This window comes from Asparagus officinalis, unplaced genomic scaffold, assembly GCF_001876935.1.
Source record: "Asparagus officinalis unplaced genomic scaffold, Aspof.V1 AsparagusV1_Un758, whole genome shotgun sequence".
In the NCBI taxonomy this organism is placed as follows: domain Eukaryota; kingdom Viridiplantae; phylum Streptophyta; class Magnoliopsida; order Asparagales; family Asparagaceae; genus Asparagus; species Asparagus officinalis.
In genome coordinates this window covers 34,793-47,182 of record NW_017973017.1, presented here as the reverse complement: position 1 = coordinate 47,182, position 12,390 = coordinate 34,793, and the positions used below count along the sequence as shown (strand labels likewise).

At 33.1% G+C, this 12,390-nt stretch overlaps 1 protein-coding gene across 2 annotated transcripts; it reads left to right on the top strand.

Annotated features, from left to right (window-relative positions):
- Positions 1-4,439: 4,439 nt before the first annotated feature.
- LOC109828143 (hypersensitive-induced response protein 1-like) lies at positions 4,440-12,011 on the top strand. Of its 2 annotated transcripts, none has more exons than XM_020395176.1 (6): positions 4,440-4,580; positions 6,047-6,235; positions 6,731-6,851; positions 8,272-8,363; positions 8,466-8,562; positions 11,349-12,011. In XM_020395176.1, exons 2-6 carry the CDS (start codon positions 6,047-6,049, stop codon positions 11,708-11,710), a joined length of 861 nt encoding a protein of 286 aa, XP_020250765.1. In that variant the 5' UTR covers positions 4,440-4,580; the 3' UTR covers positions 11,711-12,011. The 2 variants fall into 2 exon arrangements, with proteins under 2 accessions (XP_020250765.1, XP_020250764.1); XM_020395175.1 differs by lacking the exon at positions 4,440-4,580 and adding an exon at positions 4,753-4,947.
- The last annotated feature ends 379 nt before the right edge of the window (positions 12,012-12,390 follow it).

The following is a 12,390-nucleotide window of genomic DNA, read 5'->3' as shown; positions in this document are numbered from 1 at the left end:
AAAATATACTTGTAGATAAGTTACATAGAAATAGATAAGTATATATCATATTTATGGAGAATATAATAACTCAGTATTACATCTGCTAAGCGTATAACACAAAAAGATAGTCATAATCCAAGCATCTATGTACAAAAGATAAACTTATATCAATATGTATGAATTAAACAGATAACCAAAAAGAATATTCCAATTCAACATAGATCTTAATAGAAAACAGAGTCATAATGCAGTATGTTTGGACATTATAACAACATTCTTCAAGATAATAGGTAAAAAAGAATATGAATTTGATAATAGACTTACAATGATGAACTCCTAGTGTAATCTGAGTAAAAAAGAATATGAATTTGATAATAGACTTACAATGATGAACTCCTAGTGTAATCTGAGATATTGATCAGTACATTGAGAACACGGATAATAGACTTACAATGATGAACTCCTAGTGTAATCTGAGATATTGATCAGTACATTGAGAACACAATATTGCACTGCAGAATATAATCATATTAAGGCAATAAGTTTATATCAAATGAGATCATCCATTTTTCTCTAAAGTAAAATTGATAATTACAGTAATCATAAATTGTCCGTGTTGTATCTATATTGTAAGTCTTACTTAAAATATTAATTACAATTTCCAATATAAGTTTAAACCACTTATTATATAAATATAAATTAGATTGTTAGATTAAATAGCTTGGTTTAAATATTTACTATAAATTGTTGAGTTTCAATTTTGTAAGAATATTATTTCTGGACGTAAATTAAGAAGAATGGCATTGTCGTCAATAGTATACAACATATGTTGTGCTGAGCATTGTTCATAGAAATTAAATTTTATACTATTGTGTTATACTCTAAATAGTTATTTGTCAGCTGACAATTCATGGAATAAAGTTCAAAAAAGCAAGGCAAAGTTAAATTAAGTTATTAAGTAAACATCAAGGTGAAAGTTTAAGGTAATTTGTCTTTTTGTATTGTTATCTCATGAGATGAACACAAATATGCAAACCAAACTGTGTTGATATTGGTCAATAATGAAATGCAATGTTGAAAGAAGTATTGATAAAATTAAAAGCATATTTCATATTTATGAACTCCTCTCGGACTGAGAGTAAGATATATTAGTCTAAGAACGATGTTGCACTGTAGAATAGATATATATGAAGATAATTAGTTATATTCAACTCAGATTACTATATTTTAGGATAGGGATTTATTGATTACTCAGTATTACATATGGTAAGAGTATAACACAAATAGATACAGTTATGAAGTGTTTTTTTATATATATAATTTAGGATATGGATTTATTGATTACTCAGTATTACATCTATAAAGAGTATAACACAAATAGATATACGATAAAGTAACAGGAACATTCCAAACAGGAAGATTTATCTCAAAGTCTATGAACTAAACAAATAACAAACTGAAAGATTCCAATTCAACACAGATGGACAAAGAAAAGAGAGTCATAATACTGAATTTATGGACATTATATCTTGTTATTTCAACACAATATGTATTATATGAATTTAATATGCTAATAGACTTACAATGATGAAATCCTCTCTGACGGAGAGTATGATCAGTACGATGAAAACACGTTGTTGCACTGCAAAGAAGATACATATGAAGATAATTAGTTTTAATCAACTCAGATTAAGCCATTTTCTATAAAGTACTCTTGAAAATTCCAGCCATCATCAAGAGTCAATTTATTTCTGTATTGTAACTCCTATTCTATAAAGATACTTTTGCTAGATAGATTAAACAAATTTTTTTATTTAATATAAATTGTTGAGTTACAAAATTATCAGAATCCGAGGACTTGCTAAAATTCACAATGAGTTTGTATACTCAATTAAAGTACATAATGCTATAGTGAGTTTTATTCAGGTAAACATATGGAGGAAATTCATAACTGGATAGATAAACATATCGAGGAAAGTACAGATACTTCTCATTCAATTTTACCGAGCACTCAATTATTTAGCTTGAACTATCAGGCGGAATCTAAAATTATTTTTAAATTAAGTATAATTTTATATTTGATTTCACTATTTGTCAAGAACAGAGTGTAAACATCAATATAATTGAAATCTAATTTATAATGTAAGCCTGCATCATACTTATTCAAAATCAAAATAATAAAATCATCCTTACAGATTATATTTGTATATTAAATTATGAAGGAATCAAGCATCATACTAATTCAAAATCATAAAAATCAAAATCATAAAACTCATTCATACTAAGTCTTATTTTGTACGCGATCATTGTGAATTTTAGTGATGATTTCAGCATCAATATCAATTTTATTACACCACGCGGAAGAGGAAATCATGAACTATCAGGCGGAAGATGAAATCAATTTTATCAAACTCAGTGACAAAATCATGAAATCAAGGCAAAGGTTTACCTGAAGAAGAAATCTCTCATACCAGACGCGGAAGATGAACTCAATCCTCTCTATCTTTTCTTTAGGCGGAATAGGGAAGAAGAGGGGAACAGGGCAACCGGCAATTTGCTCGTGGGGAAGTTGAGCAACGTGGTCTTCGTGAGCGGGGAAGATCTCGCAACGTGTCCGAAGTTCTCTCAACGTGGCGAATTTGAAGGAACGGCGGTAAAAATGGACGGTTGTGGGAATATCTGTGAAAAGGATTGTCGGTTGTAATTATTATAACCTAAATGAAAAAAAAATATGCGGGAATATCTGTGAAAAAACAATGATTCACTAAGCAATTGTTCCGAACTCAAAGCAGGCAGAAGATGAAAATATTTATAACCTGAAGAAGAATTTCTCTGTATAGGCGGGGGCTGAACTTAGTTCTCTTTCTTTTTAGGCGGAAGAGAATGGAAATCTGTAAATGGTTGGAAGCAGAGGAACTACAAAGTGCTTGTGGGGAAGTTGAGCGACGTGGTCATGTTGTGCGGGGGAGCATCAGCGACGTGGCGAACTGGCTCCACGTGTGTGAAGTTCTCGCAACGTGGAGTGAAAGAATGATTTACGTTTACAATGGACAGATGTGAGAGATTTACTTAATAATGGACGGTTATCATTATAAACACCAGCCATAACCATTTTTTCTGTGGTTAATTGCGTTATCAATGGACGACTGTGGTTTTCTGTGGTTAATTGTGTTATGAATGGACGGATGCGGTTAAATGATCGGAAAATACGTGGATATTAAAAAAATTTACTGTTCATACAGAGATTTTCCTTTAGTTATAAAGGAAAGTAGTTAAAATTTTTTGACTTGAATGAAGAACTAACGGGCCTACATGCATATACTGAAATTCGGGTAAGTTACATTAAACTCCCTAGAGCTTTTAGCATTTTGCAATAACTTTCAAAATTACGCTAAACCACCAATGACTTTTACATATTGCAGAATATATTTTTCATATAACCCCAATAAATAAATAAAAACACATAAAAAGCATTTTGAAAATTATAGGGGGTTTAGTTTAATTTACCCAAAAATTATTAGGGGTTTTACCCAAAAATTATTAGTATAAATTTGAAAGTTATTGAGGGTTTACTACAACACGATAAAAGTTCGTGGAAGTTAAGGGCCTATTTGGTTCATTTCTATATAATATAAAAATAGGATTCCAAGGAAAAAAAATATACTTTTGAGTTTTTCATGCATTTCTTGAGACAGTTTTTTTTGCTTTGTTTCGCACATTAAAATGAAAAGAAAAATCTACGTCACCTTAAATCCATGCTTTGGTTCAAAGCTTGATATAAGGAATTGAACATATTAATAAAAGACATATGTTAAAATTTTATACGTGTTTTTCTAAAAGCCATCAACCCCTTTCTAAAAAAAAATTAACGCGTTTTTCTAGAAATTCGGCTTTAAAAAATCGGAAAAGGCTTCTCCACTAAAGATGACATTTTTTGACGTTTCTGAAAAGTTTTTCCAACTATTTTCTTGTGAACCAAATTGAGTAATAGGAATCCATTTGGTCATTTTTATACAGAAAAACTGTGTTAGTAGTTTTCCATGTGTTTTCGACCTAGGTTTTTTGAACCAAACAGACAGTAAAATTCCTCTGTAATCAAATGAATACTTATGCTTGAGACTGTTAAATATCTTTTTATAAGATCAGACCCATAAACTCTGAATTCACTTTTGAAATTTGCCCGTGATTTGACTGCAAAAATATTTGTAGTTACAAATTGACAAATTATTGTTAAGTTCAAAGATTTGGGTGCATGATACAAATAAGAGAATATTAAGGACTAATATCTAAAATAGCACTTTGAGAACAGCCTCAACTGCACATTTTATCTTTTTTATTCATCGAATCTTCATTTTTTTTCTTCACTTCCTTGATTCTCATTAATTAGGGGTTTCCACGTCGAGATCAGGTAATAAAATTCTCTCATCTTCCCAATTTTCTTTTTTTAAATTATTAATTTTCGTGGTTATCTAAAAAATTTCTCTCGTCTTTAAAGTCAATTCAATTACGCCTCAATTCTAGGGTTTCGGAGTTCATTCAATCAGATAATTCATCCTTGATGTTAACTCCACCAAAAAGACGAAAACTTTGGGGGGTAATTTTTCTAGTTTTGGTCTTTATCTAAGAAACCTAGGGTTTTGTTTGGTACAGAGATTAGGTTTTATAAACATTTGATGGAGATGTGAAGTGGGTTTTCGTAGATGACGTGTTTGACTTGCTAGTATTGCATTGTGTGTATTCTGATTGGTTTTGACCTTGGAATTTTTGTAAATTTCTATGCTTTCATATCTTATCCTTATCTGTACACAGTTTGTCATCTACCCTTTACATGCTTTCAATAAATTTGATTTTCCTCCCTTATATACTCAACCAATAAAGAAACTTGGGAGTTCTAAATTTTCAATAAAATTTGATTTCCTCCCTGCATATTGCAACTTTTGAGGCTATTCTTCTTGTATCTGGTAATTTTTTTTCCTAGTGATATTTTTGTTAGTGGCTACAATTTGTTGCATTGGTCAAATTGAATCTGTTTTAAGGAAGTTTGCAACATTGGTTAGCCTGTGTTGGTTTTGTTGCTTGTAGGAAAAACCAATTATATTTTGATTTTTTTTCTTGTGGAATAGATTTTGTGTTCAAATAGTTATGTCGCAGAGACAACCTTTTGTTCTTATGTCCTTTAGTAATTTTGGCGTCATGAAAATTTTCCTTTATACTTTTTTTATACTTTTACCTTTAGAAATATTGATTATTGAAATCATGCTTCAATCATGCAATGGGGTTCACTTGTTTTGATTGAGCTTCAAAAGTTTATTTGAATTGCTGTTTATTTATGCATATTCCTAATTTGTGGAACAAACTCCAATTCATTGGTTGATATGCAATTGATAATAGGCGATATCTGCTATTATAATTTTTGTTTCTGCTAGATTGAAAATCTTTATCAGGAATTTTTAGATCTTTTTCTTTTCATGTTTGACTTTATAGTTATTCTTATACTTTCCTGGTCCTGCATGTTCACTTTGATGCGTTATCGGTTTTCATCATCAGTAGTTTACTGGATTGCTATACTTAACGTCATTCTAACATGGAAGTGTAGAGTTCATTTGCACTTTTTTTTATCTGTTAGGATAAATATTGTTATTTTCATAACTCTTTTTTTTCTTTTTCTAATGCCATATTAGATCATTTTATAATCCGAAACCATTAACCATGATTGCTTCCATATTGAAGTCTTAGTTGCTAATAGAAATTTGATACATGTTGCTCATTGATGGGCCATTGACCCTCACGACAGAGGATTCCTGGCCTCATTAACACAATTTATAATCCTATTTATGCATTTTTAGCACTCAGATACTGTTGGAAATCCACAGTCAAGTAATCTTAAATCATAATTGTGTTGTTTTATCAAATGTGAATCGTAGACTATAAAGGAATTAAGGTGGTGATTATCTCTGTGATATCTGTCACTACGTGTTCAGCAACTTGATGTTCGTTGTGAAACAAAGTCTAAGGTTGGCTGCTTTATCTTCATCTTTTATGATTTTTAATGCATTTGTTTGTTATGGGGCAGGCTTTGTGTTGTTTACAAGTAGATCAGTCAAAAGTAGCAATCAAAGAAACTTTTGGTAAGTTTGACGATGTTCTTCAGCCTGGATTCCACTGCTTGCCGTGGATTTTTGGCCAACAGGTAGCCGGATATCTGTCACTACGTGTTCAGCAGCTTGATGTTCGTTGTGAAACAAAGTCTAAGGTTGGATGCTTTATCTTCATCTTTTATGATTTTTATTGCATTTGTTTGTTATTTTGTCACTTAAAGTTGAAGTACTAATGTAGTGATGCATCAAGTTGCATTTGATTTGTGAGAAGTTACCTTTACAGACATATTTTGACTTTTATTGATTGCAGTAAAGGCTAATAGGCTATATGCAAAACTCTGCGATTTGTGCCAGACTGATAGCTGACATCTATTACAGACAAAATATAAGTTCGTGTATTGATTTTCTTGAAATCTGAATTCTGCATGACTTCAAACTGAATATAATTTTTGCAGAACAAATTCTTGAGTTATATTGTCATGCTTGTGTTGTCATTTCTGTGATTTGATTTGTTAACAATGAAGAAGAGAACGCAGTAGTCAAGAAAGAGGGAAAGAAGAAGAAGAACAGGAAAACAAACTGATGTTATAAAAGTAGAATGTGCTTAATTAAAGGCGGTGCATCTCATGTTATTTCTCTTGATGGGTCAGGACAATGTCTTTGTGACTGTTGTTGCTTCTATCCAATATCGAGCCCTTGCTGAGAAGGCGTCTGATGCTTTTTACAAGCTTAGTAACACAAAGGAGCAAATTCAGTCATACGTTTTTGATGGTAAGCTTTCATTGTATTGCCTTTGAGGATGGTAGACTACTCTGAAGCAAAACTAGTAATATACTATTTAGCAACTTTTTTGCTTGTCAATTTTGATAAATATGCTCTCAGTATCATGTTGTACATGATGTTGTAATATATTTCTCTGGAAACTGTATTTAAATTGTATTCTATTCCAATCAGAAGGAAATATATTGTATCTCTTGATGCTAGAATAAGTGAAACTATCTGGTACATGTGAGCATGAAAATCGTCATATCTAGATGAAAATCATGTCTTCCGTTTTCTAATCCTTCTGTTTGTAAAAATAGTTGGCAGTTCAACCTGATGCAGAAGTCCCTGAAGAATTTGGTTAATCATTCCTTATGCTTATTATGGAGCCAAAGTTATCAATATCCAATCTCCAAACCAGCTCTAATGCTTCTCTGCTCACTATTGTTTTGACCAAAACAATCATACACAACACTGATAACCATGATATTTAAGAAGAGAAAATGGTACGAGCAACTCGACAATTCATCATCATCATCATCATCATTGTCACCCGAGTCTTTTCCTCATAAAATAGGAAGATTAGCTATGAAGTGTGCTCTCCAGAGAGATTAGGCAGAATTTATGATTTGTTGTTGACTTGATATTACTCCTCTAGACTATCGGTTCTTATGTCGTTAAAGCTTCCACTTGTGGAAATAAACCTTTGAACAAAGTGGTGAACCCTCTTGAAACCTTACCAACATAGAACAAAAGAGTAGTTTAGGATGTATGAATTTTTCCTTAACTGTATTTGTGGATATAACTCCAACCTGAAAAGTGAAGACAATATGAAACTGTCCTCCTGCGTGTGCATATTGGTGGATGTTATTGATTCTGAACAACTAGTTATAAATCAGGACTAAGAGGTAGTACCCTTGAGCATTTCCAGCCATCTTGATTTTTACAGCAGCTAGGTCAATGAACTATTTAAAACCAGTTGCAGCGGCTTGGAATTAGCAGCAAGCAGGCTGAAAGTACTTAAGATTAGATGACCAATGCCACACTTGGGACTAGTCTTCATGCCCTTCTATTTTATTGTCTATGTGGATTAAAAACATCCATTCAAACCGCAGCTCAAATGTGTGTGCGATTTTATTGTGGTTAACTTTTTAATGCATGTAATAGTGTTATTTATTGGTCGAAGCTATAGGGATTAAACTTTAAAGTGATCCAAAAGCTTAATTTCCATCTCCAACACACTTCTCTGAGCTGTAAGTGCGAGTTCAAACTCCTTGTAGTCTGTATTTCTTGATTATTAGCTGAAGCCACAGCTCAGTTATAATGTTTTAAAGGTCAAAAACAGTGGTTTTAATCTCTCTGTGTATCCCAGTAGGTTCCCATAAGGTAGATGACTGCTGATTTAGAAACTTGTGTTGCCAATAAACAGTAATCAGGGCTAGTGTCCCAAAGCTGAACTTAGATGATGTCTTTGAGCAGAAGAATGATATTGCAAAAGCTGTCGAGCAAGAACTTGAAAAGGTAATCATATTGTTTGTTCATAATATTTTATATATATATAATTTAAATTTAAATTTTTCTTGTTGGAATGACCTTGTCTCTGTCTGCTTGTCCCATGAGTAGGCCATGTCAACATATGGATATGAGATTGTCCAAACACTTATTGTGGATATTGAGCCGGATGATCATGTTAAGCGGGCGATGAATGAGATCAATGCAGGCAAGCCTATTTTATTGTTTACCTTGTGATCGTATGATGCACGATTTTCTTACCTTTATATACTTTGCATAATTAGTGCACCCAACCTCCTGCAAACCAAAAAGGCTAAATTTCCTTAAAAGAAAACCCTGAACTTTGTTGTGTTTTGCACAAAACACCCTAAACTTTGTAAATTCGAGAAAATTCCCTGAAATGTTTCACTAAAATACTGTGACCGACAGATAATTTTGCTTTTATATACTTTTTACTAAGGTAATTTTTGGGGTTGGGGTTGGTTGATATTACTAAAGTTTTGACCTTTTATGCTTTACGCTAACATTGTTTGTGATGATTTCTGATAGTTCGGAAGGATTCTACATAATGTTGAAAGTTCATGCAGATTTTCTCTGATTAACATTTTTGTGTCCGTGTGTGTGTGTGTGTGTTTTTTCGGTTTTCTTTTTTTTGGGGGGGGGAGTCGGAGGTTTTGTGGAATTTACCCACAGCCACGTACATGGAGACAACACGCTCACGCACATGCACATGAAGAAATGCAGAATGAAAACGAAGCCAACTGTCCGCACCACTCAATATAACTCTCGCCCACTCCACCGCCGCTGCCACAATGCAACACATTGCTAACACCCTGTGCTTTTCTTCAATCATTTCAATTTGAATCATATGGGGACTAGGGGTGGAAACGAAGCGAATTTGAACGAATACTGTCTTATTCGAATTCGAATTCGGCTCAATTAGGACTATTCGTGTTCGTGTTCGAATTCGACACGAATACTATATAAACTTCGAATTCGCTTCGTTTATCTGTGCTCGTGTTCGATAACTATTCGCGAACATTCGATTAACACTATTTCCTGTTTAAATATCAAATTATTCATCAACTATTCAATATATATTCGACAATTATTCGCAAATCAATATATTAAGAAATTGGAATCTAAAACAACATAGCAATCACCAGTTACCAGCTTATCCAATAATCCAACTTATCTAGTAAGTCAGTATCACATTACCACATACATAGGAAACAAAGAGGTATTTTAAAGTGAAATTTGCTACACACCAAGATCTTAACTCATACATAAAGAAGTTTTACAACTTTCCAAAAAAGCATAGAAGAAAAAAGTGTTCCAAAAGACTCCAGATTCTCCCAGTTTGATATTTTGGCCCTCATACAATCCAAAAGACTCCAGTTTTACAACTTATCTTGGGCTCTTTGTCGATCAAATCCTGAAAATAGAAACCAATCACATGAAAACAAAAAGGAAAAAATAATTAATGACTATATAAAACTACAACATTTAGCTATAGCCCAAGAAAGTAAGCTTTCTAACTGTTACAGTAAAACACATCATATTCATAGTCATATTAATAATTTATGTTACCATGTGTTAAAGCTTATAATAGATGGCCAATGACTATAGATAGTTTCAGAAGATAATCATACCTGCAATTATTTAAAGAATGATAATCATACCTGCAATTAACATGGACATAATCACACTATTTTGGACCAGTAGACACGGCCATCATCATAGAGGACTGTTTGGAAATCAGGTTAGATTAAGATTTATTTCTAGAAAACTTAAGCAATCGCGCTATAGTATAATGGCTCTCTTCAGTTCATGCGAGTTTCGTTTTTAAGTACCTTTTGAATTAGCTTCTATGACACAATGAAGTTGTAATTCACCAAGACTTATAGTGAGTAAATAATCTAAGTTAGAATTATAGTAAGCCAAAGCAAATAAGCTTCCAAGGTGTTAATATTTACTTTGAACACTTGAATCCCATACAAGATTAGTTTTCATCTCCATATAAAATCAACCCTGAATTGTTCCCAGCCCAACACAAATTTGAAGCATGCATGTAGCAACATAAAGTTTAAACAAATTTGAAGCATGCAGCAACATAAGTGACATATAATCGTTATATTAACTAGTATAAGATTTGCAGATTACCAACATGTAAGGTACAAATGAGTTAAATGAAGGTGTGTGGGCCAAGTAGGTGTTGCCATGTTGGGGAAAATGCAAGGTACAGGAAAAGCCCAATAAGTGCAAGAATGGTGTAGACATTAAACAAGGTTATATTCTCAACAGGTAAAGTTTTTTTTAACAGTGGCAGTTTGGAGATGATGAGGGAGATGGGAGTTTCGGCGGTTTCAGATGAATCAGATCTAGGGTTATGACTTATGAGATAGGGCACTTGTTAAAGCTATTTATATTATGCCAAGTGCTAATCTGAACCGTTCATTCATGATCCAAAGGACATGTGAAACCCTAGGTCCCTAAACTTGTTTATTTATATATGAGTAGAAGTTGTAATAAAAAATTTTGATGGGTTATATTTACAACAGGTTTAATTAATAGTATTAACATATAAAAAGTTATCGAATAGTTAATAATCAGTCGAATTGAATATACCTTTAGTTAAATTCTATTCATTTATAAGCCGAATACTGAAAAATATTCATTTAGTGTTAAATGAACTGTCGGATCGAATATGACCGAATATCTGCACGAATATTAGCCGAACTGTTTATTAAATATTTGGTTCACTTCCACCCCTAATGGGGACACAAATTCTACTTATATATGTAAAATTTCTATGCTCGTCAAGATTTTGTTTCTAACCGCAACATTCCAATATCACACGTTGCTAACACCCTGTGCTTTTCTTCAATCATTTCAATTTGTATCATATGGGGACACAAATTCTACTTATATATGTAAAATTTCTATGCTCGTCAAGATTTTGTTTCTAACCGCAACATTCCAATATCACAATAGCTGCTAGAATGAGAGTAGCGGCAAATGAAAAGGCTGAAGCAGAGAAAATCCTACAAATCAAGCGAGCAGAAGGAGACGCAGAATCCAAGTACTTAGCAGGTCTGGGCATAGCTCGCCAACGACAAGCCATCGTCGACGGCTTGAGAGATAGTGTCCTCGCCTTCTCCGCTAATGTCCCTGGAACCACAGCGAAAGACGTGATGGACATGGTTTTAGTTACACAGTACTTTGATACCATGAAAGAGATTGGAGCATCGTCGAAGTCATCTTCGGTTTTCATCCCTCACGGTCCTGGGGCTGTTAAGGACATTGCTTCCCAGATCAGAGAAGGTCTTCTTCAGGCTAACTCCACTCTTCTGTGATTTGAATCTGTGGAAAAGTTGAGTTTCCTTAATGTGCTGATCAAGTGGTATATAAATGTGTGTAAATGAAGGATACAGGGTAATGGGTTGTTGATATTGTGAATGAGCATACAGTAAATAGGTTCCCGCTAAGGTTTTACATATGGTATTATTTATATGGCTAATAAGGAGATCAAGTGTTTGGTGTTATTTATTTTGAGTGATATCCTAACAGCGGTTAAGTTGTTTACTTCAATGAGTTGTGGATGCATCCCATATGCTGCAGGGCCCCTGATGTCTCAATGGGGATATTTCTTTGTTATTTATATTTGTATTATTCATTCTGATTGCAAGCCGGTGAAATAAAAGGATCTCTCTGCAATACATTGATGTTATCGTCGAATGAAGAGTTCTCTCTGCTACATGTTGAAATTACAGGAATTCATGTGTGTTTTTCAGGTAACAAAGAAATAATTATGTTTAAACATTAAGGTTCGTGCTAATGAAAAACTTAGGAATAATTAAGTGACTGATCTTATACGGTACAGATGATGTATATGCAATGCAAGAACACAACTCCAACTATTGATGGAATTTACATTGAGTATGGATTTTGTAAACTACCCTTAAAAGGATTTTGTAACTTGCCAAATTTCCAAAATACTAAAAGTTGGAAATCTTCTTTTTTTTCTCCCTTTCCC

Bases quoted from the DNA above. Each gene is read 5' to 3' on its own strand.
- LOC109828143 (XM_020395176.1), top strand. From the start codon at position 6,047: ATGGGGCAGGCTTTGTGTTGTTTACAAGTAGATCAGTCAAAAGTAGCA. The intron at 8,364-8,465 runs GTAATCATATTG...TCCCATGAGTAG, and splicing joins TCGAGCAAGAACTTGAAAAG to GCCATGTCAACATATGGATA. The intron at 8,563-11,348 runs GCAAGCCTATTT...ATATCACAATAG, and splicing joins GATGAATGAGATCAATGCAG to CTGCTAGAATGAGAGTAGCG.